Below are 25466 nucleotides of genomic sequence, written 5' to 3'. Positions count from 1 at the left end.
GACATGTTTACAAAGGTGGTCAACAAGGAGAAGTTGAGCTTTTGCTCATCTTCAATCGGCATTCAAGGATAAGAAGCCAGAATGGAAAGCAGCCACAGGTTTGGTTTGGAGATCAGTCTCCAAGTGGGAGATTGTTAAGTATGGAGCCTGATTTACCCTTGTAATTTTCTGTGGTAAAAGCGCACATTTGTAAGGCCCCCATTATGAGGAGAAGCCATCGTGCGTGAAGGAAAATCACTCATCGGAAACCAAAATTTTCACGGACAAGAATCAGGGGCAACTTTAAAGGCCTCGGGGACGGAGGCCCCCGAGATTTTTTTTCGTCGGAATATTCTTTTTCGTCGGAATATTATGGCCGGACGGCGGCAGGAAAGTGGTCGGAAAACAACCGGTCGGTTGGCCGGTGGCCGGAAGTCAATGGCCGGTGGCCTGTGGCCGAATTCAAAAGCGGACTTGTCTTCTCAAGGGCGGCCACACATGGGCGGATTGGAGGGTCCGATTTGGACTTATTCGCACGAGGGCGGCTACACATGGCTGTCTCTCATAAGAGAGGGCAGCCCTTTTGGCCTATAAAAGGAGGCCATTTCTACACACATTTCATAGTGTGAAGTTGATGCAACAAGGTGAGTGTGAGGTGGTGAGAATGAAGCAAGGCGGGAGCTCCATTAAGGGTATAATCCCTTTGTAAACTACTTCTTATTTTTAAGTACTAAAGCCATTGAGTGGCTGCTTTCCCGTGGACGTAGCCCACATTGGGTGAACCACGTATATCGTGTGTACTCTCTCTCTCTCTCTCTCTCTCTCTCTACTCTATAATCTCATGTATATAAATCTGTCTCTCTCCATTAAGTAATCTACTCAATTATCTATTTAACTGCGTCTTATTTCCTAACAACGACATCTCCCAAACACCAAGTAGAACTTGTCACTCTACTATGGAAGATTGATAGGACTAATGTGCAGACATACTTGCGGCAGCTTAGGCTCTCAGCACCAAATGGATTAGTCATCCATTCTGGAACGATGTCGTAGGGTAACATAGGGATCCTCTACCCGCTACAAAAAGGACTAATGAATAGGACTTATCTTCTCTACCCCATAGTCGAGGATGATTATGATTTCAAGAGAGAGGTAATGTCATAATAACTAATATCTAATTCTCCTAAATGATTTTCTTATGTTAAATTGATCATTTAATATGGGGAAGTACCAGGGGACAAAAAGCTAGAATATTGGTTAAGCTGGCAGACCGGCCACAGTAGGGATCCAAAGGAGGGAAAATAGGGATCCAAAGGGGGGGCATCTCCAACAATGGGCTTTAAAGACCCTAAGGTTCAGCCCATATGACTTCCAAAATGCTAAGATTCCAAAAATCAAAGGTTGTGTCCAATGGTCAAGCTTATAAAAATTGGATGCTCTGTGTGTGTGCAAAAAAGTCTTCATGATTCCTACATAGGAGGGGGCGAGCCCTGTAAGTAGGGAATGAGAGAGAAACACACACACACACACACACACACACACACACTCACAAGCTTCCTTTACGCAAAGGGAATGAGGTACACATGTTAGATCCCTAGCCCAGATGCCCACAAGGTGCACACAAATCCTATTGGATGGCCATAGAGGTGGACCAATGAGAATTAGGCTAGAGTAAATCTAGTTTAATTTAAAAACACTTAGTAAAAGAACCAATAAGAATTAAGCTCTCTAGAAGATTATTGGACAGTCTCCCAAGGGGTCCAATGAGCATTCAACAGCCCAATGGCTTGCCTGATTCCTATTGGCCAGAAGACAAAGGGTCCAATGAGAGTTTAGTTGCATTAATTATTTACCTAAAGCTCTCACAAAATGGGAAAGGGGGACACATGTAAAAAGGCTATCACTTATGCTACTTAATTCTCATTGGCTAAGCTTAGAGGGGTCCAATGGGGTGTCAACATGAGTAATTTGCATGAGGGGTCCAACAGAGAGAGGGGGCTGAATTTCTCAAGACATTATTCCACACACACTCACACAATCTCATGTGTGAAGCAAGAAGACTCTCTCTCGCCGTCTCAAGCTTTAATGGAAAGCTTATCACCTACTCCAAGCTTGTGAGAAGGGAGGCCTACACCGACAAATCTTGGCTTTGTGATGCAAATCCAACCAAGAGCCAAGCTTCAATGCATGCTCATCTCCTCTACCATGCTAATTATTAAGCTATGCTATGCTAATATGAGTGATTATGTGAGGAGATGTACATCTTTCTTGTAAGACTACTCCTTCTTCCTCTCAATCTACTCTCATACCCCGCTAGCTCTCACCATCTTCGAAGGTGTGTGAGGTCTTGGGTCTGAGACCGCGAGGGAATTGATGTTGTGTTTTATAAGTGTTTTGCTTAGTGCTTGAATCCTCCATCTTCATTGCACTAGCTAGTTATTGAAGGAACACAAAGAATTGTATTGTAAAATGTCTCTCTTGATGGGGGAAACCTACAATACAAAGCCTTTTGGAGAGGGGACCGGCTCCATGTAAATCCGGTCCTCAACTGTTGTCGATAGCTTCATTTCTCTCTCTTTTGTAGTATCGTTCATGCCTATCTAACTAGGTGTTATGCTTTTTGTTGCTCTCTCCACCCAAGCACTCTTGTCATGTTCATTAGGTGTCATAATAATCAATATCTAATTCTCCTAAATTATTTTCTCATGTTAAACTGATCATTTAATATGGGGAAGTGCCAGGGGAGAAAAAGCTAGAATATTGGTTAAGCTAGCAAGACCGGCCACAGTAGGGATCCAAAGGAGGGAAAATAAGGATCCAAAGGGGGGCCATCTGCAAAAGAGCCATGTGCAAAAATGGGCTAAAAAGACCCTATGGTTCAGCCCATTAAGACTTCCAAAATGCTAAGGTTCCAAAATTCAACGGTTGTGTCCAAAGGTCAACCATGGGGGGACTTGTATGCTTTCTGTGTGTCCCAAAAGTCTTTTCAAATCCCTACATAGGAGGGGGCGAGCCTATCTTGTAGGGGATGAGAGGGAAATCCACACACACACAAGCTCCCTTTACACAAAGGGAATGAGGGGCACTTGTCAGCTCCCTAGCCTAGATGCCCACAAGGTGTACCCAATTCCTATTGGATGACCTTGGAGGTGGACCAATGAGAATTAGGCTAGAGTAAATCTAGTTTAATTAATTTAAAAACACTTAATAAAAGAACCAATGAGAATTAAGTCCTCTAGAAGACTATTGGACAGTCTCCCAAGGGGTCCAATGAGCATTCAGCAACCCAATGGCTTGCCTGATTCCTATTGGCCAGGAGGAAAAGGGGTCCAATGAGAGTTTAGTTGAACTATTGAATTACCTAAAGCTCTCACAAAAGGGGAAAGGGGGACACATGTCAAAAGGATATCACTTATGCTGCTTAATTGTCATTGGCTAGCCCTAGGGAGGTCCAATGAGAGGATAGCAAGAGCAAATAGCAAGAGGGGTCACCCAAGAGAGAGGGCTGATTTTTGGAAGGCATTATATCACACACACTCACACAATCTCATGTGTGAAGTAAAGAAGACTCTCTCTCCCTCTCAAGCTTTGATGGAAAGCTTATCACCTACTCCAAGCTTGTGAGAAGGGAGGCCTACACCAACAACTCTTGGCTTTGTGATGCAAATCCAACCAAGAGCCAAGCTTCAATGCATGCTCATCTCCTCTACCATGCTAATTACTAAGCTAAGCTATGCTAATATGAGTGATTATGTGAGGAGATGTACATCTTTCTTGTAAGAATACTCCTACTTCCTCTCAATCTACTCTCATACCCTGCTAGCTCTCACCATCTTTGAAGGTGTGTGAGGTCTTGGGTCTGAGACCGGGGATAATTGATGTTGTGTTTGCTAAGTGTTTCGCTTAGTGCATGAAGCTTTCATCTTTATTGCACTAGCTAGTCTTGAAGGAACACAAAGAATTGTATTGTACAATGTCTCTCTTGATGGGAGAAACCATAATACAAAGCCTTTTGGAGGGGGGACCGGCTCCATGCAAATCCGGTCCTCAACTGTTGTCAATAGCTTAATTTCTCTCTCTTTTGAAAGTATTGTTCATGCTATCTAACTAGGTGTTATGCTTTTTGTTGCTCTGTCCACCCAAGCACTCTTGTAATTCTCATTAGGAATCTATTCTAATGAAATGCCCACTATGTTCATGCTAATTTCCGCTACACACAAGTATTTAGGCCATTAAATGTTACATTAGGAACCTATTCTAATGAAATGCTCACTATGTTCATGTTATTTTCTGCTACACACAAGTTACTAGGCCATTAAATGTTACATAAAGAGAAGCAAATCTAGACCTATTTTATATTCTATGTCGAAGGCTCGCTATATAGAGTTATAGGTGCTTTTTGATATATTTTCCCTTCTGAAATTTGCACTATCCCCTCTGCTCCGCCGTCAACTCTTTCTCCTACCTTATGCTGTAGTCAGTTTCCTATTTGTAGTGCGTCCTCTCCTTGTAGACCAAGCAGGGCTTCTTCTCAATAATGCAACTCGTCGGCCATGCAGTAGTATGCTATCATACGTGGGGTCTGTCCTCAAGAAGTCTAGTAGTCTTTCGAATTACAGGATTCTGTTCATGAGACGGGCCAATTCTTGAATCTGACCTTGGAAAGAGAACTCCAGGTTGCAAACTTGCATCGGCCAAACAATATGTTCACCTACTGCTTTCCCTATGCAAGGTCGCATAGTAACGAGCATGTTGAGTTCGGCATCCCCATAGAGGAAGACACCATATTTAGTCCGCTCATCACTATTGAAAATGAGGATCTGGCGAACTTTGTACTTGTTTACTTCAGTCCCATCTACATCCACAATTTTTACCTACGCATTAGAATATTAATTAACAACACTAGTCTCGTTTATAAACATATGGTCAGACAGATGATGTCAATGCATGATCAGTCACCATGAACAATAAAATAATAGTTGGTTGAGTACTCATACTTTTAAGGGAAAATTACCAAAATTCCCCTCTAATTTGTGGAAATTCCCAAAATACTCATATTTTGTGATAAATTCCCAAAATAACCCCAATAGTTTGTCATAATTTTCCCTACTTTTAAAAGCCTTTACCAGCACCAGCAAGGGACACTCTCTTATCACGATACTCTAGAGCTGCGAATGATGTGCTCCAAGGCCACTGATCTCTTCCAAGGAAGAGAATCTTGTCAGAATGCCGCAAGTTATGTGAAAACGAGAGGGTCAGCTTTTGCACCCCCTCCAAGCTTGTCAAGTTCATGTTTTCTAGACGCGGCAGACCTCTTAGATCCATGACATTTCCAGAGAGGCGTTGCAAATGGGATAAGCCCGACATTTATCACCACGTAATTGGAATAAAGTGGTCGAGGGATATATTCATGCTTAAGCTTGTTGACAACAATATTAGCAATTCAACACTTGCTCAAGATTGTGTCCCAAGAAGGGCATGACGAAGCCAAACTCCTCCTCGATCACTTCTAGGTGCTTGCTTGCAGTAATTTGTTGCTCTACTCGGATCAAATATGTCAAGGAAGAACATCCCCGAGTATCAATCCATTCCACGCTTAGAAAGTTGTGATCTAGGTCTGGAATGCTCTCTAGATTGCCACAATCTCTCAACTTCAACCGTCTTAAAGTTGTGAGAGAGGAAAAGCTTCTCGCTACAGTCTCAGCTCTACATAGTGAGAAAGATCAAGCGTGAGTAACCTGCTTAGTGAATTGAGGTCTGGGACGTGCTTTAGCTCCGGGCATTCCCCCAGTTGTAACTTTGTGAGGGTAGGACAAGCGTCAGGCAATGGTCCACAACCTCGGCCAAATGGAGATTTCCACAAACTAAGAGTTCCTGAATCTGTGGTAGAGCGTGTCAAGAGATGATCACAACAATGGAAAGGCAAGCTCGTGAAGCCGAATTACTTGCCCTTGCTGTTTTACATACTGTTTCGACACTTGATGCATCCTTTCTGTGAGATCATGAACAACAGGGGACTCATCAATGACATGGTCATCAGGGACTAGAGAGGAGAGAAGACATAGAAGACCTTCGTCTATGGTGCATATGTGGAGAGAATTAGAGGAGGCAAGGAGGTCAGAAAGAGAGCGGCCCATTTTTGAATAGAGAGAGTCAAATACATCATGTGTTGCATACATGCTGATGAGCCATAGAAGGCACTGCAACAATATGAAACTAAAGGCTTGAAAATAGATTGTAGACAAGACACACACCTCTGCGAACTGGCTCTGGGAACGTGTGCGAATCTGTGCAAAGCTGCGAATTGCCACTGCAAATAACACAAGTAATAATTTTTACTGGTTTATATACGAGCGAGTGCTGCTTTTTTTTCGATGCTGCAGACAGCGCAAGAAATAAAAAGCTTTTCATGGCGCTGGTTTTCAGTTTTCAACGCTCCTACTTATTTTTTGTAAATTGTTATTTCTTAATCATGCCACGTGGTGGCCTCTGTTTGCAGATAGTGGAAAAAGAGCCTTTGGCTCACCAAGTAAAGATTGCACTATATCAAGTCTCACTTGATGGGAGAATCTATAATACAAAATCCTATTGGAGGAGGGACCGACTCCACATAAATCCGGTCCTCAAATGTTGTCAAGTTCTCTAAACACTCTCTCTTGCAAAAGTATTGTTCATGCCAAGTTAATTAAGTACTATGGTTATTATTATAAAATCTAATATCTAATGAACCCAAATGATTAAACTGATCATTTAATGTGGGAGAAACGAAAACAAGGGTTAGAATATAGACATGTGCTTATGGATTTGTCTCAACACGGGGCCAAGGTTAAAGGGGTCCAAATGAGAGATGGTATGTTAAAGAGCAATGCTACCTAATGGAGCTTAAAAAACCTTAGGGCTAGCTTCATTAAAGACTTTAGTGTTAAAAAGTCCTTTGACCTTAGGCAAGCTAGGGCTGACCTTGAGGTGGGAACCCTACCCAAGCATGAGGTGCTTGTCGGCTTGCTAACTAAAGTGCTTAAAATGTTTGTGGGAACCTTGCCCAAAGTTTGAGGTGATTTTTATGCTTAAAATGACTACGGTTCTTGAAGTGTTCAATTCAAAGATAAACTCTCAAGAAGCATCAACGGTTTCCATGCTTGATTGACTAAGTTCTTGAAGTATTCAATTCAAACCAAATGACTTAAGAAGCATAAAAGACACATGTTCAAATGATCCTCAACATGTGGCCGTCATGATGTGCTTGCATCCTATTGGATAGGTTTTAAAGGGATCCAATGAGAATTTAGATGCATAAAAATAAATAATTAAGTTTTTTCTCTCAAAGAGGAAAAAGAAGACACATGTCTAAATGAAATAATTAAATAATACGAGAGAGAGAGAGAGAGAGAGAGAGAGAGAGAGAGAGGTGTGGACCAAGCATGAGAGGGGGGTATACTCTCCCACACACACACACACACACACACACATTCTCTCATTGTGGGGAGTGCAAAGTGCAAGAGCTCCATCTCCTTCTCCAAGCTTGTTGAGAAGTGGAGAGCCTACACCAACACTCTTGGCTATGGAATGCAAATCCAACCAAGAGCCATGCTTCAATGCTTAAGCTTGTCATCTTCTTCATTTCCATTACTATGCTATTATGCTATGCTAAACAAGAAGAGTGATGATAAGTGAGGAACTATTTCTTTCTGCTATGGACGATTCTTCTTTCTCTTCCCTACCCTCATTCCCCGCTAGCTCTCTCCACCTTCGAAGGTGTTTGAGGCCTTGGGACTAAGGCTTGGGATAGTTAAGGCTTTTTGCAAAGTTTATGGTATGCTTGTGATGCATGAAGCTTTCTATCTTCATTGCATCACCTAGGTCACAAGGAACACACAAATTGTATTGTATCAAATCTCTCGTGATGGGAGAATCTATGAAACAAACGCCTTTTGGAGGGGGGACCGGCTCCAAGTAAATCCGGTCCTCAACTATTGTCATGTTCTCTAATACTCTCTCTCTTGCAAAAGTATTGTTCATGCCAAGTTAATTAAGTACTATGTTTATGTTACTACCATCAATTAAGTTCACCCTCTATGTTCTCAAAGTAATCTCACAAAAATGCTCACTCGAATTCTCTTAATTCCGCTATTCTCAAAGTTCATAGGCCATTTCCATTACAATTATGTTGCTACCGCTAATTAAGTTCACCCTCTATGTTCTCAAAGTAGTCTCACGAAAATGCTCACTCTAATTCTCTTAATTCCGCTATTCTCAAAGTTCATAGGCCATTTCCATTACAAGTTTGCACACTAGTGAGAGCTTATGGTCTTTGGGTAGAGATCATGACTCTACATATCATGTACTAGCTTACTTAAAGGCACATTGGCCTTTAAGTGGGGGTTGTTGGGTAAGGAATCAAGGTACCCCGATCAATTTATGTTAGATCACCTATTCACAAATTAACCATTTACTATTCATTTATTATTTCAATCGTGACTAAGGAGCTCTATTCGATGTTGCCGCGATTGTAGGTAGTGCTCCATACATAACTTGTGCCAATCTTCTCCTCAATTTCTCACCCTCCCAGTGATACACCTTTCGTGCCGTGGGTAAGGGGTCAAGGTACCCCAACCAATTTATGTTAGATCACCTATTGATATATTAACCATTCACTGATTCATTCATTATCTCAATCGTGACTAAGGAGCTCTATTCAATGTTGGCACGATTGTAGGTAGTGCTCCATACGCAAGTTGTGCCGATCTTCTCCTCAATTTCTCACCCTTCCAATGATGCACCTTTCGTGTCGTGGGGTCGACTAGTTTTAATTTAAGGTCGACCCCACGGCACGAAAGGTGCATCATTGGAAGGGTGAGAAATTGAGGAGAAGATCAGCACAACTTGCGTATGGAGCACTACCTACAATCGCTAGTATTCATTAAGATTTATAGCTAAGTGCCTAGTTCTTGATTAAGATCTAATGAATCACAATCTTGATTTTCCATTTGCAACCAAGACACATGAGAAACTTCTAGAAACCAAGATACGTGAGCAAGACTAGTATATACCTTTTGTCATGGTAGAGAGTTGGAGGATAGAAGATCTTGGCCCTCCAATCTCTTAGCATTCTAAGGTGGAAAAAGGAGCTGCAAGTGACAGATGCATGATGGCTCTGCTATTGTCATGAAAAACAACATCCCAACACAACAGTGTGCCACTTCAGCTATCAAAATTCCATCTATTTCCAACACGTCAACAACTATAATAAAAAAACCCTCATGCAACATGCATCCGTCAACATGAACATATGTCATCGTTGAGTCTTGGGTCCCTTCCCTCCGAATGTGATAGCCGCAAAATGGTTATGCCCATGGTTTTTGGCCTATGTGATTGACATGTGGTTACCCGTTTTACGGGAATGGTCATGTGTATGACCATTCCTTAAACTTAAGAGCTCTTTGTAACTCTTTCTTTCATCGCTATGTATACATCTTCGACTCAGATGCAGATGAATGAGCGTCAAAAGTTGACGGGGCCGTCAAGGCATCCGTCAACGAAAAGGTGAAAGGAGAGAGGAATATCAGAAAGCAAAACACAGAAATGTGAGTCAAAAAAAATGAAAAAGTAGTAGAAAATCAGAAGAAATGTTGCTTCATCCTCAGAAATATCACATCAACTCTCTCTCTCTCTCTCTCTCTCTCTCTGTGTGTGTGTGTGCGCGCGCTTGCTCTGCAGCAGAAACCCTAGGCTAGCCCTACTGGTAAAGAAGACCCCATTCCTCACACTCGTTGTAGCTGCCGGGCTTTCTCTCCTTCTGCTCATGCTGTTTTTCTGCTACCTTCTCCATTGTCATCTCTGATGGCTCGTCTCAACAAGTTCGCCTCTGTCAACCTCAACGACTCCTACGGCAAGCCCGATCGTGGCGGATCCGCCAGCAGCGGTAACAATGGTACCTCCTCCGGCTCCGGGAAGCCCCGCATTTCGTCTCCTGGAGGTATGCTCGTACTCTCTCGACCCGGTCGCACTCAGCCGCCATCGCCAAAGCCAGGTCAAGCTCGCCTGGGCATACCCAGCCCTGTCAATCTGCCATCCCTCAAGCGCGAGACTTCCGCTGGAGATAGCTGCCTCGCTGGTAGCCCTCCCATTGTGGGCTGGACCAAAGGGGAGAGCCCGCCCCTGCAGACCGGTTGGACCAAAGCTGGGGAAAGCCCTACCGATATGTCTCCTTTGCATCAGAAAGCTGCGCTTAGCAGATCGCTGGATACGGCGGGAGAAAGTTTGAAGGTCATCTCCACAGGCAAACCAGACGTATATGCACCTCCAGCAATGAGAGCTGCTGCTCTGCAGACTGGATCCACTTCTCGCGTGCTTCCCCCAACTTCCCCGCTACTGATCGAGAAGCCATTAGCTATAATTCGCGGTGAAGAGTTTCCTACACTCCAGGCAGCTGTAGCTCGTCCCCCCACACCCCCTCAGCATCCAAGGCAGAAAGATCTGCAGCAAAAGCAGCGCGAGAAGCAGCAGGATGCCAAGGAACAGCATCTGAAGCTGCAGCAGCTCTCCCAATCACAAGGGCACAAGCAAGTCCAAGTTGACTCCTTGCCATCCAGCGATGGTAATCTTCAATCTCAGCCTCCAACCCTCTCCTTACGGCCACTTGGGAAATCAGAAAGCACATACCAGAAAGTGAATGTAGGAGGCACTGGCCCAGATCACACCACGCTGCCTTCTCAATATGGTGGCCTGAATAGCAATGCCAATCCTGATGGATCTCCCTCTTGGTCGTCTCCTGCAGGGGTTTCTGCCCAGAGTAGTGCCAACAATAAGGGTAGCAACGCCCTTCGGCTGCCCCCTACTGGAGGTATGCCAAGCCATGGCAATGTCAGCAAGGTGGATGATGCAAAAGAATCTGGTCATAGTTTCAGACCTCAATACAGAAGTCCTTTGCCAGCAAGCCAGAGTAGCTCCAGTATTGAGGCACGGCAATCTGGTTTCCAGGCCAATTCAGAGTCTACATGGCTAGCTTCATCTCGCCGGGACTCTGTGTCTGCACCTCGAGACATAAACCACCCGAAGTATTCTGGGGATATTCATACAAACAACGGTGAAGAGGCGGGAAGGATAGACTCAGAGATGAGAAATGCACTTTATGCCAAGGAAAACTATTTTAGCAGAGACTCTTCGTCCTATCGAGAAGGGAGTAGTACCAGTGGAATTACACGAGGAGATGCTTACATGGAGCAAGGGGTGCTTGCCAGAGATAGTTCTGATGTTAGGGTTTTCGGTCGATCATCTAGTTTGGTGCATGATGGTGTTCCTCGTATAGAGGGGTTTCACAGCCAACGTTCTTTTGTGAAGGAGGTTTACAACAGAGATTCCAGGGAAGGAAATACTAGAGTTTACAGGGAATCTAGTAGCAAGGACAATGGGGACTCATACAGCAGAGATGTCAGGGACAACAGGGAAATTTTTTTCAGGGATAGTGGAGACACTTATGAGCTAGATGTGAAGGAGGCATACAACCGAGACTATCGGAATGTATACACCCGAGATGTGAAGGAGGTGTACAGTCAGGATCCAGCCATAAGCAAGCAAGTAGGTTATGGCTATGCAAGTAGTAACAATGGTGATAATTCATGGAGAGGCCATTCAAGTCATGCAGATCCTCCATATGTCAGGGGGGTTGCTAGTCCTGCAGGCATTTCACCTTCCCACAATCCAGGTTCAGTCTATGATTCTCACTATGGTAAGCAATATGGATCACCAGGAATGGGAGACCAATTTTTTTCTAGGGAAGCGCGCTCTGGTAATGATCTTAAAGCGCCTCGCAGTTTACACACAGAATTATACAGTAGCAACCCAGAGATGTTCGGGTCCAGGAGAGTTAGAAGTCCAGCTCTGAGCAGTAGCTCTTTTGATCCAATCAAGGAAGTGCATGAAGTTCACTCTGATAGGCCACAGAGGATTTATGAGGAGGATAGACAAGCTAAATACGAGGATAAGGTGATGGATGTGAAAGTAGCAGGCAGTGAGCTGCACGGATCCAGTCTTGCTGCGCAATCGCCTGCTATAAAACGGGAATCAACATCAGGATTTGGAACAAGAGCATTTCCAACAAGTATCAACAGGAAACTCGATGACGAGAGGTCTACACGAGAAGATACAAAGAAACAACTGGAATTTGAGGATGAAAGAAGAAAGGAGGCTGCCAAGCAGAAGTTGATGGAACTGGAAGAGCGGATCGCTAGGAGGGCAGCAGAGGCTAGGAAAGAGGAGGTTGAGGAGAAAGGCAAAGAAGCCTCTGTGGAACCAGTTGGTCTGAAGCAAGAGGATGTGGAGCAGATACCAAGTGATGCTCAATATGAGTTAGAAGGTATGGCTCCTGTTCCTGATAGAGATGGTGATATAACATGGGGAGAAGAGGATTCTGGTTCAAAGCTTGCTCGTCCTTCCTCGGCCTTGTCCGTGTCCTCGTGGACCTACAAGACTCCCGGTGAGGGGGCTACTTCTTATCCAGAGGTAGAGTCACGACTTGTTGGTGAGAGTGAGTTGAATCAAGACAGAAAAATGATGCGGCCTAGGTCGCCTAGCTCATGGAGAAAAGAGGTTGGTGGTGGTCCAACATCAAAATTATTTTCTTCTCCTTACATTGAGAGTGGTGGCTTTCGTCGCCCAAGCGATGGAGGGACATACAAGGTGAAATTCATTCTGAATGTTTTTCCTACAGTAGTGTCTTCAAGTTGAATGTTTGTCAACTGTTTTGGCTTGTGGGTTTTGACAGCTATTCTAGCAAAAAGGATGATGGGCCACCCAACTCAATAAGCACCAGAGGGACTTCCATCTCTTCCTGTTTTGTATTGTGGTCAAAGCAGGCCGAGCATGGAGTGATACTAGTGCTGGACGACTTAATGTGGCAGTAGAACTTGTAGTGGAAGTGGACTATCTGGTTCGGAGCACTGTTCCACGTGCATCGGACGGTTGATTGGCAGAATGGTGCTCTCAACCAGAAAGGCCAGCCCAGTTCTCCGAATACTTCACACAAATGGAGTCATGTTCTGGAGAAGACAGGGTGGGCAGCATGCGACCAACTCCCTTGCTAATGAATGCGATTGGATTCTTTGATCTTGTAATTTTGCATTTATATCATGTTTGTCTGCTACTTGTGCCTGAAATGCACAAAAAGGCTGAATTTTGCCTGCAGCTGACATGCCCTTTGAAGACTATACCGCATTGAATAGCTCAGGATTGTTATGTAAGGAATGTGTTAGTTTGTGATCTACAACACCTCTGTGAGAACAGTCGAGAGTAGTGGCTATGTAGTTCTCAAGGGAGACTGTGAAGCCCCCTTGGCTTCCATGTATAAGACGGCCTTTGCTTGAAGCACCCTTTTGTTCTGGCTCAAGCAAAGGTCACCCTTTAAGTCCTGGCTTGCCAAAGAGAGTCTCCCGCTGTTGTTGTGCTCTTGGTTTTGTTTACTACAGATTGCTACATAGTATCACATTTTCCATGGGTGCTTTACTCTCGACATGCATGAAAAGTGGTACTAAGCAGGAAAGAGCAAGTTGGTTGAGTGGGGCTCAAAAGTTTCATCTTATAGTAGAAAGAGGGAAAAATCCACCAACTTAATCATCACACCTAGTGCGTTGCAAACTAAGGCTTGAGCTTTGAGCCTTTCTTATGTCCAGCCATATCCCTGCTTGTTTATGTGTCTGCTGGGTAGGTGCTATGCAATTTTTCATGTTGTAAGTGGCAAATGTTCGGCCGAACATACACCTCATGTAGGTTTTGGATGTTGATTGCTTTGTCTTCCTCCTTTGCTGGGTGACTTAGGCTTGAGCTTTGAGCCTTTCTTATGTCCAGCCATATCCCTGCTTGTTTATGTGTGTGCTGGGTAGGTGCTATGCAATTTTTCATGTTGTAAATGGCAAATGTTCCGGCTGAACGCACGCCTCATGTAGGTTTTGGATGTTGATTGCTTTGTCTTCCTCCTTTCGGCATTTGCTTTGTACTTTGGGTTCATAGTCGAGTTGAGATTGGTAGTGTTTTTTGTGTTAATGTGTGCAATGGTTTAGAATCAAATTACAATCAGCATTGTTACTTTCATGTGTTAAACCTTTCAGGATATGTTTCAAGCTCCAATAGTTTTTGTCGTAGTGATGAAGACTTGTGCATGTAGGAAGACATCGTATTGTCTCCATAGTTTGGCGCAAGAAGTTTTAGACAAATGTGCATCATAATTCTCACAATGAAGACTATGGCAACATCACTAGTTGCGAGGGGGAGGAGCACGTGCTTAGCCAAGTGTGGTTGGGGAAATGATAGTTGCTGGCCTGGGGTCCTTGTCCCAAATTGCACCTAGTTAGGCACACACTCCATCGCTCGCAAGCACTCCCATGCCCCTGACCGGACGTGACTAGGCATGTACTCCCTCCTGCGTTGCAGCTCATAATATTGCATGCTACAATGAATAATCATGAGAAAAGAGCACTACCTCACTCACAATAGCTCATGATGTTGAATGATACAGTGAAAAATCATGAAGAAAAGAGCTCCTTTCTCACATTGGAAAATGTCGAACTTCTTGTGAGAGCAAGCCACATTGAAATGGTGGTCTTCTTGTGTTGAGTTTGGGGAACTTTTGCTCATTTGGCTCGGACAACTTAGTGATGAGGTTTTGGGCAAGGTTGGGATAGATAAGAAGGTAGTCACAAGAGATTGGACGTTGGCTTAATTTCTAACTTTCTAGATCAATTGAGTACGACACCTACATGTCACCTCAACATACCTTGTGTTGGATTATTACTAGGACAAGGCAATTGTGATTATTGCAAGGTAGCAAAAAACTATAAAGTGTTTGTAATGGAAATGGCATATGAACTTTGAGTATAACGGAATTAGAGAATTAGAGAGAACATTCTTGTGGGACTACTTTGAGAGCATAGAGGGCAAACTTCATTGGTGGTAGCAACATAAACATAGTACTTAATTAACTTGGCATGAACAATACTTTTGCAAAAGAGAGAGAGTTTAGAGAACTTGACAATAGTTGAGGACCGGATGTATGTAGAGTTGGTCCCCCCTCCAATAGGCATTTGTATTATAAATTCTTCCATCAAGAGAGATTTGGTACAATACAATGTATGTGTTCTTTGTGACGTAGGTGATGCCATGAAGATGGAAAGCTTCATGCATCACGAGCATAACATAAAATTTGTACAAAGCATTAACTATCCCAAGCTTCAATCCCAATGCCTCAAACACCTTCGAGGTGGAGAGAGCTAGCGAGAACGATGGTAGGGAAGAGGAAGAAGAAACATTCATAGGAGAAAGAAATAGTTCCTCACTTATCATCACTCTTCTTGCTAGCATACATAATTGCATAGTAATGAAGCTGGAGAAAATAACAAGCTTAAGCATTAAAGCATGGCTCTTGGTTGGATTTGCATTCCATAGCCAAGAGTGTTGGTGTAGGCTCTCAACTTCTCTACTGGCTTGGAGAAGGAGATGGAGCTCTTGCACTTTGCACTTAACACAAAGAGCTTGTGTGTGAGTGTGGGAGAGTATACCCCCCAAGCTAACCCCCTTCTTGCTTTGGTCAACCTCCCCTTGTAGCTCATGCTTGAAGCTCATTGGACCCCTCCAGGCCTGCTCCAGGCCTAGCCAATCACATGCAAGAGGCATATCAAGTAACAAGGGTAGTCTTGGGACAAGTGTCTCCCTTTCCCCTTTGAGAGAGAGGACTTGATAAATGCAAAAACAATTATTTAAATCAACTAAATTATCATTAAACCCCTTGGGAGGCCAATTAATAGGATTTAAGCACACCATGTGGGCAACATGGGTAGGGGCCATACATGTGTCCTTGTTGCCTCTTGAGGCTTGGGCTTACCTTGTGTGTGTGTGTGTGTGTGTGTGTGTGTGTGTTCTCTCTCATCCCCCTAGCTTTAGGGCTCGCCCCCTCATGAGTAGGGAGTATGTTGACTTTGGTACACAAGCACCTTAGTCAGCAAGTACGACAAAGCACCTCAAGTTTGGGTAGTGTTCCCACAAGCACCTCAAGTTTCCTATTCGGCAAGCACGACAAGCACCTCAAGCATCTTAGTCAGCAAGCACGACAAGGATCTCAAGCTTGGGCCTGGTTCTCACCTCAAGCACAACCCTAACTTACCTAATGTCAAAGGACTTTTAACGCTAGCCATTAGAGGTCTTCATTGAAGCTAACCCTAAGGTCTTAAAGCCCGCTAAGAAAGACTGACTAATGACTAAGGCTTTATCTCTTCTACTTCATAGTCGAGGACGACTATGATTTCAAGAGAGAGGTAATGTCATAAAATCTAATATCTAACCAACTCAAATGATTTTCTCATATTAAACTGATCATTTGATGTGGGAGAATACAGGGGAACAAGGGTTAGAATATAGACATGTGCTTTCCGGTCTATTTCGACACGCAGCCAATGGTAAAGGGACCCAAATGAGAGATGATCTATCAAAGAGCAAGGTTAACTAATGGAGCTTAATTACCTTAGGGTTAGCTTCATTAAAGACCTCCAATGGCTAGTGTAAAAAGTCCTTTGAACTTAGGTAAGTTAGGGCTGTGCTTCACGTGGGAACCCGGCCTAAGTTTGAGGTGCTTGTCGTGCTTGTTGACTAATGTGCTTGAGGTGCTTGTCATGCTTGCTGACTAAGATGCTTGAGGTGGTTGTCGTGCTTGCCAACTAGGGAGCTTGAGGTGCTTGTGGGAACACTACCCAAGCTTGAGGTGCTTTGTCATGCTTGCTGACTAAGGTGCTTGTGTTCCACAAAGTCAAAGTATCCCTACACAAGGGGGAGGTGAGCCCTAAAGCTAGGGGGATAAGAGAGAACACACACACACACACACACACACACACACACACACACACACACACTAGTATAGCTAGGAGAAGTGATAATTATCATGAACACATAACTTACACCCACACAGCTACACGGGCCACTATCTTTCACAACTGTTTGATGACTATGCTCTCTAGTTAAGGCTTTAACCGTGTCCCCACTTGCGTGTTCGTAATTACCTAAGGGTCTACACACACATGAATGCAGGCTCGTAATCTTTTCTGAAGACTTGGTTAGTGGATGTTTACTTTATATCACCAAGATGTCATACATTATTAAACAAGTTGACAGTTAAGGAATTTGATGAACCTCTTGTGAGAATTGATGGATCCATCTGACAGTAGGTAGACCACATAGTTTCAAAGCTGGAACATGCAATATTGTAGCACCTACAGCTACCCAGATTTAAATGTTGGTTCTACCTACTCCCTCTCCCACCATTATCTCCTACCAACGATATCTTATGCATTTATCACACATCAGCAACAATTTTGGTGACTTAACTATGTAAGCAATTCGTCTCTTTAATTGGCCATGCATGTGCAGCCATATACTTTCTCTATCCCTTCTTAAGGTTTTTGGTGCTACCCCACCTCTTTTTCTCAGTGCTGGCATCATTGTATTTTCCATAATATCTCACCCTCCCACATAAAGCTTACTCGCTACCCCCCACCCGTCAGGCCTTTTTTTGTTTGTTTTTGCGCCTGAGGAGCTTCGCCTCTCCCAGAGCACCATGTAGTATTTCTTCTTGTGCGTGCGGCGATTACTTTACACGCTTTTGCTTTCGCTTCTCTCTCTCTCTCTCTCTCTCTCTCTCTCTCTCGCTCACACACACACACACACACACACACACACACACGCACGCACGCACGCACGCACGCACGCACGCACGCACGCACACACACACACACACACACACACACACACACACACACACACACACACACACACACACACACACACACACACACACACACACACAAACAAAACAGCGACAACGGGGATTCCGAAGTTGGACCCGATGCTGATCAAGAACCTGACCTTTGCTCAACTACAATACAACCCCTGTTTCATAGAAGCAGACGGAATATGATCATTGGCGTATGGCCACCTTCCATTTTTTGTGCATGGAAAAATATGCAAAGGAGAGCACCTCAACACAGGTAGGTGCATCGGCACCTACTCAGTACAATTACCTTGTCAATTTAATTACTGGCTTATTGAGTCATATTTTTGAGTTGTATGTATTATACAAGTTTGTCTCCTAAAAAAATAATTTCTATGATGAGTAGTAATTGAGTGTTCAATGTTTATTTCGACCGTTCTTCATAGTGATATGCTTCACGTCTAGTACCCTTTAGACTTGGAGTTAATCAATCCTAAACATCGGCTGTATTATTTTTGATAAATACTGCTTAGCTTAAAACAGAGGTATCTGCTTGCTCTTGAGACTTGGAAAAAGTAAGAAAAAATGTATGGATCTTTTATGATTATCGTTAGCATAATAGGTGTGAGGATTGGGCTGTCTTGACTATTCAAGACTGGTCTAAGTGATAATTGAACATACATAGCTAGTCTACTCCATCCAAAAGAGGGTTTTAATAGACTTCAGAATTGCTGTATGTGAATGAAAAATACTGGACTTCTTCGTCTTTTGACCTTACGGGCTAGCACTGGAATGAACTCATGATCTCTAACATGGTCTAGAGTGATCTTATTCTTTTAGATTCACACATATGAACATTACCATATGGGTTTACAATCTTGAGCATGTATTAAGAGGTCACATGGCATCTTTCATATTGATTTTCATGATCGGTATGGGTTTTATTTTGAGTTTTGATTTTTGATGCTGATAAGTATAAAGTAATAATAGTTGGTCATGGGCAAAACTGGCTTAGGCTAGCCCAATATTTGATCAACACATGGTTTTGAATTTGCATGGGGCTACTAGTAGATAGGTTTTTTGGCTTTACCGCAATCAACCTCTTTTTACATATTTGGCTCAATTTATATGACAGATATACCTTGGGCCTCTGCTGAGGATCTTGGATGAGGTGGTAATAATGGATTTTTTTTGAAAATGTGATCTTTATATATGTTTCTCTGTAATATTGCTTTGGATTTATAAAAAAACCACATGAATTACTATGTAGCTTTACATTCACATGCCTTGAAGCCTTAGATGAAGTCATAAGTAGCTGACTCTGAAAGAAGGATGATGGCAGCCTTTCGTATAATCACAGATATGTGAACGAGTGATAGATGATGACATTGATTAAAGTGTGCCTGAATTGTTTGCACCTAAAATTTATTGGTGTATCTTGATAAAAAAATTCACAAATGCATGACTATTTTTATGCACATAAACCACATACAATGATATTTATCATACAGTACATGGGAATTTGATGCTACTTGTTCTCGATCTTGGTTAATGAAGGGCTCGTAAGTTGAGAATTCACAATTGTATGGATGAACCTTTGGTTGATTAGATGTTGATGTAACTCTTTAGATAGTAACTTTGATTACCATCAATGGCCTTAAATCCTCTTGTGAGGGGATCCACTCAATTGGCTTGCTTTTGAGTAATGTAAATATAGTCGAAAAATAGGATAAATGTTGTCAAAATCTCTTGCAATTGTAAAAGTATCTTCATTAAATGTTTGCCATTAAAATGAAAGGACATTGTGAAAAGACTAGAACCTTGTTGCATACCTTGGTTGGATAGAAAAATTTATTGACTTACTGTAAATGATGACAATATTTATTGAATAACATAATTAACTTCTACTAACCAAGTTTGGCTTGATGGATTTTTTGACTTGAAAATAACACATTTGCATTGGTTTCTAGAGCCTTAAACCTCATGTGAGGGTCTTGACAGAGATGGCTTTTGACTGGAAATTTGAAATATTTTCCGTGATACAAAGGAGATGTTGCCCAAATTTTTACTTTATAGAAATTGGTAAACTAGAAGATAGAATGATGCATAAATGTTAGTAAACTCTTGACATTTGATAGTTGTGGGTACCTTGGCTTATAAGGAGACCTCATAACATAGAAGAAAGAAGATTTTTCATAGACTGCAAGCTAAGCATACACAATCTTAAGAATATAAAAAATATGGCTCATTTTCTTTTTGCTATAATTTTAATCTCTGCTTAGCTGTTAGCGTCTTTGTAATTTTGGACACCGATAACAAGAGGAAGGGGTCATTGACACCTGTCTTCCCAAGTAATGCCAGTACTGACGTGCTTGTGTTCTTGGATGGTGGCAGGTAAGAGGTTCCTTCCTTGGGATTACGAAGGGAAATGCAGTAATAGTTGGAGATCATCCAGTGTTTGGTTTTGTACTTGTAAACACTTCTCTGATAAGTATACATATACAATACATCCAGTCTAAAATTTTGTCATTTGTACAATCTTGTCTCTGTCATTTTTTACTATAAAGATGTAATTTTTCATGCAAACCTTGTCTGGTCTCGAGTCCCATTGTATGGTTCAATAGTTTGTTAAATCAAACTATTGTTAGATAATCAAACATAAACACACACAATGTAAGCCCAAGCTTCAAGAGGCAACAAGGACACATGTCAAGTCCCTACCCATGTTGCCCTCATGGTGTGCCTAAAACCTATTGGTTGGCCTCCCCGGGGTCCAATGATAAACTAGTTAATTTAATTAATTATTTTATCATTTATCAAGTCCTCTCTCTCAAAGGGGAAAGGGGGACACTCGTCCCAAGCCTACCCTTGTTGCTTGATATGCCTCTTGCATGTGATTGGCTAGGCTTGGAAGGTTCCAATGAGCATCAAGCATTAGCTACAAGGGGGGTCGACTAAAGCAAGAAGGCGGGTTGCTTGGGGGGTATACTCCCCCCCCCCCCCCCCCCCCCACACACACACACACACTCATTGTGTGCACTATGAAGTGCAAAGTGCAAGAGCTCCATCTCCTTCTCGAAGCTAGTAGAGAAGTTGAGAGCCTACACCAACACTCTTGGCTATGGAATGCAAATTCAACCAAGAGCCATGCTTCAATGATTAAGCTTGCCATTTTCTCCATCTTTATTACTATGCTATTATGTATGCTAGCAAGAAGAGTGATGATAAGTGAGGAACTACTTCTTTCTCCTATGAAATGTTTCTTCTTCCTCTTCCCTACCCTCATTGCCCGCTAGCTCTCTCCCCCTTCGAAGGTGTTTGAGGCCTTGGGACTGAGGCTTGGGATAGTTAATGCTTTTTGCAAAGTTTATGTTATTCTCATGATGCATGAAGCTTTCCATATTCATTCCATCACCTAGGTCACAAGGAACACAAAGATTGTATTGTACCAAGTCTCTCTTGATGGGAGAATCTATAATACAAATGCCTAATGTTCTCTAAACTCTCTCTCTTTTGCAAAAGTATTGTTCATGCCAAGCTATTTAAGTACTATGATTATGTTGCTACTGTCAATTAAGTTCACCCTCTATGCTCTCAAAGTAGTCTCACAAAAATGTTGTCTCTAATTCTCTCAATTTTACTATTCTCATTTCCATTATATATGGATATAGCCTCTTTAATCTTTCGAATTCTTGTAGGTCACGGCTATACTCATTGGCAACGAAGATCTTTCTATGTACTCTAAGTAGCAAGAGTCTTTTAGGTCTTCTCTCAATGATTTCAAAAGGTGCTTTTCCCGTAGAAATATGGACAATAGTATTGTACGCATACTCTACAAGAGGTAAGTACTCACTTTGGCCATCCGTTTGTGGGTGATACAACGAAGATAAATTCAATCCTGTACCTAGATTTTCAAAGAGACCTTTCCAAAAATTAATGGTCATTCTAGGATCTCTATTTGACACGATGGATATTGGCAATCTATGGTGTTTGAAAATCAGAGATATGAAGAGAGTTGCCATTTGGTGTGTCTTGATAGTCTTTTTGACATGAATAAAGTGTGCTTGCTTGCTAAACCTGTTGACTATTGTCCATATTCTCGTATTCCCATGGATAGACTTGGTTTGAGGACCGGATTTATGTGGAGCCGGTCCCCCCTCCAATAGGCATTTGTATTATAGATTCTCCCATCAAGAGAGACTTGGTACAATACAATCTTTGTGCTCCTTGTTACCTAGGTGATGCAATGAAGATGGAAAGATTTATGCATCACGAGCATAACATAAAATTTGCAAAAAGAAGTAACTATCCCAAGCCTCAGTCCCAAGGCCTCAAACACCTTCGAAGGTGGAGAGAGCTAGTGGAGAATGAGGGTAGGGAAGAGGAAGAAGAAACATTTATAGGAGAAAGAAGTAGTTCCTCATTTATCATCGCTCACCTAAATGACTTTAACACAAACATAAGTCAACTTCGATCAGTGAAAATCAATTTCGATGATGAAGTGCGAGCTCTCCTTAAACTATCATCTCTACAGGATAGTTGGGACAGCCTTGTGATGGCTCTAAGTAATTCTATCTCTGGCACAAATACTCTTAAGTTTGATGATGTTGTGGGTGTTCTCCTAAGCGAGGAAATGCGAAGGAGAAGCACAAGAGAATCATCAAGTGCTGCACTATCAGTGGAAACAAGAGGAAGGCTTAAGGAGAGCTTCAAAAACCAAAAGGGTCGTGATCGCTCAAGGCGGAGCAAGTCACACACAAAGTCAGTTCTTGAATGTTGGAACTTCGGCAAGAAGGGCCACGTCAAGAAGGATTGCTGGTCCAAGAAGAAGAAGGAGACAGAGTCTCAAGAAAACAAGCCAACATCGGAGGCCAATGTGGCAGGTAAAGTAGAGCACGATGCTCTAATTCTCTCTTTAGACAATGTGTCTAATTCCTGGATAGTAGATTCCGGGGCTTCATTCCATGCGACACCACACAAGCAAAATTTCCAAGACTACACCAAAGGTAATTTTGGGTATGTATACTTGGGAGATGATGAAGCTTGTGAGATTGTCGGAAAAGGTACAGTTTCTGTCAAAACTGCTAACGGAAATGAATGGAAGCTTAAAGATGTTAGGCATGTTCCTTCTCTTCGCAAAAATTTGATCTCTACAAGACAATTGGACGATGAAGGTCACAACATTGCATTCCGAAACAAACGGTGGAAGATCTCAAAGGGATCTTTGGTGGTTGCCAAGGGTGAAAAAGTCGGTACACTTCACTTGTGTACTGTTAGCACGCAACCTTCAGCTTGTGCAACAACTACAGAAGTTGACAGTGCGGTGTGGCACTACCGACTTGGGCATATGAGTGCCAAAGGAATGCAAATCCTTCAAACAAAGAAGCTTCTACCAGGTTTGAAAGAAGTGGACTTAGAGTTCTGTGAAGATTGTGTTTATGGTAAACAAAAGAGGATAAAATTTCAAAAATCAGGAAATGAAAGAAAAAATAAAAAACTTGAGTTGGTTCATTCTGATGTTTGGGGTCCTGCAAGTACACCATGACTTGGTGGCTCATTGTACTATGTAACATTCATAGACGATGCGACTAGAAAAACATGGGCTTATGTCATGAAGAATAAATCCGATGTATTTTCCATATTTCAAAGGTGGAAAGCCTTTGTGGAGAATGAAACAGGTACCAAGGTTAAATGCCTCAGATCCGACAATGGAGGCGAATATTGCAGCCAAGCTTTTGAAAGCTTTTGTGCTAGCAATGGCATTCGGAGGCAAAGGACAACCCCAAGGACACCTCAACAAAATGGGATTTCGGAAAGGATGAACAGGACAATCATGGAATGAGCACAAAGCATGCGGCTACATGCAGGCCTATCGTTTGAGGTTTGGGCGGAAGCTGTAAGTACGTCTGTGTACTTAATCAATCGGTCACCCTCAACGGCATTGGATGGGGGTGTTCCAGAATAGGCATGGACAGGTAAACCAATGAATTATGCATTTCTCAAAGTGTTTGGGTGTGAGGCTTTCATGCACATAGATAGAAGCCTAAGATCAAAGTTAGATGCAAAGTCCAAAACGTGTTTCTTCATTGGCTATGGAGAAGGAGACTTTGGGTATCGCCTATGGAATCCTGAAGATGGTAAAATCTTAAGGAGTAGGGATGTAATTTTTAAAGAACAAAATATGTACAAAGATTACTTGGAAAGAAAACAAACAAAAGAAATAGGTGATGAGTACATGGAGCTTGAGGATGGTGAAGACTCAAGGACTGCAAACGGTGACAATGTGCAACAACGTCAACCAAATGAGGACCCTCAACCTATTCCCCGAAGATCTACAAGAGCAAGTAGACCTCCAGAAAGGTTTGTTCCTTCCTTCAACCATCTCTTGATCTCAGATTCTGGAGAGTCGGAATCATATGAAGAAGCTATGCAACATGAATCCAAAGAAGAATGGACGAAGAGCATGCAAGTGGAGATGGACTCACTACATCGCAACCAAACATGGGAGTTGGTTGAGTTGCCTAAAGGTAAGCGGGCACTTCAAAACAAATGGGTGTACAAGCTAAAGGAAGAAGAAGGTGGGAAGAAAAGGTACAAGTCTAGGCTTGTGGTAAAAGGTTTTTCTCAAAAGAAAGGTATTGACTTCAATGAAATATTTTCTCCTGTTGTAAAAATGAACTCAATTAGGCTTGTCTTAAGCCTTGTGGCTGCTCATGATCTAAATCTCGAGCAAATGGATGTAAATACGGCATTCCCTCACGGTGACTTAGAGGAGGAAATCTACATGCTTCAACCAAAGGGGTATGAAGTAAAAGGTACGGAGAAAATGATTTGCAGATTAAAGAAGAGCTTGTATGGTTTAAAGCAAGCATCAAGACAATGGTACTTGAAGTTTGATCGATGGATGTTGGATCATGGATTCACAAGATGCAACTCGGATCACTACGTCTACACGGAGAATTTGGGAGATGGGAAATTCATCATCCTAATGTTGTATGTTGATGACATGTTGATTGCAAGTGCTAACATGCAGGACATCAAAGACCTAAAAGAGGAGCTGTCCAAATATTTTTCAATGAAAGATTTAGGTGCTGCAAAGAGGATACTGGGTATGAAAATATCAAGGGATAGGACGAAGAAGACAATAAAGCTATCTCAAGAAGATTACATCAAGAAGGTACTAGAAAGGTTTGCAATGCAAAATGCAAAACCAGTTTCTACACCTTTGGCTGGTCGTTTTAAACTAACGAAGGATATGTGTCCAAAGACACAAGAGGAGATAGCCTATATGTCTAAAGTTCCATATGCTGCAGCGGTAGGTTCTCTAATGTATGCTATGGTCTGGACAAGGCCAGACATTGCACATACAGTGGGAGTTGTGAGTAGGTTCATGGACAACCCAGGTAAAGAGCATTGGCAAGCTGTGAAGTGGATACTTAGGTATCTAAAAGGGACAACAACAAATGCTTTGTATTTTGAAGGAACTGATATTTTTCTAGAAGGGTATGCTGATGCAGATATTGCAGGTGACAAAGATACTCGAAGGAGCACTACTGGCTATGTGTTAACAACCGGTCGGTTGGCCGGTGGTCGGAAGTCAATGGCCGGTGGCCGAATTCAAAAGCGGACTTGTCTTCTCAAGGGCGGCCACACATGGGCGGATTGGAGGGTCCGATTTGGACTTATTCGCACAAGGGCGACTACACATGGCTGTCTCTCATAAGAGAGTGCAACCCTTTTG

At 42.6% G+C, this 25466-nt stretch overlaps 1 protein-coding gene across 1 annotated transcript; it reads left to right on the top strand.

The window, feature by feature from the left end:
- The first annotated feature begins 9601 nt into the window (after positions 1-9601).
- On the top strand, positions 9602-13468 carry LOC147443684 (uncharacterized). The gene is made up of 2 exons (XM_086526490.1): positions 9602-12657; positions 12743-13468. The coding sequence occupies exons 1-2, from the start codon at positions 9820-9822 to the stop codon at positions 12749-12751; spliced, it is 2847 nt and encodes a 948-aa protein (XP_086382616.1). The 5' UTR covers positions 9602-9819; the 3' UTR covers positions 12752-13468.
- Positions 13469-25466: the final 11998 nt, after the last annotated feature.

This window comes from Adiantum capillus-veneris, chromosome 13 (genome assembly GCF_014529385.1).
Source record: "Adiantum capillus-veneris isolate H3 chromosome 13, ASM1452938v2, whole genome shotgun sequence".
Classification (NCBI taxonomy): Eukaryota; Viridiplantae; Streptophyta; class Polypodiopsida; order Polypodiales; family Pteridaceae; genus Adiantum; species Adiantum capillus-veneris.
This window is presented reverse-complemented; position numbering and strand designations above follow the sequence as displayed.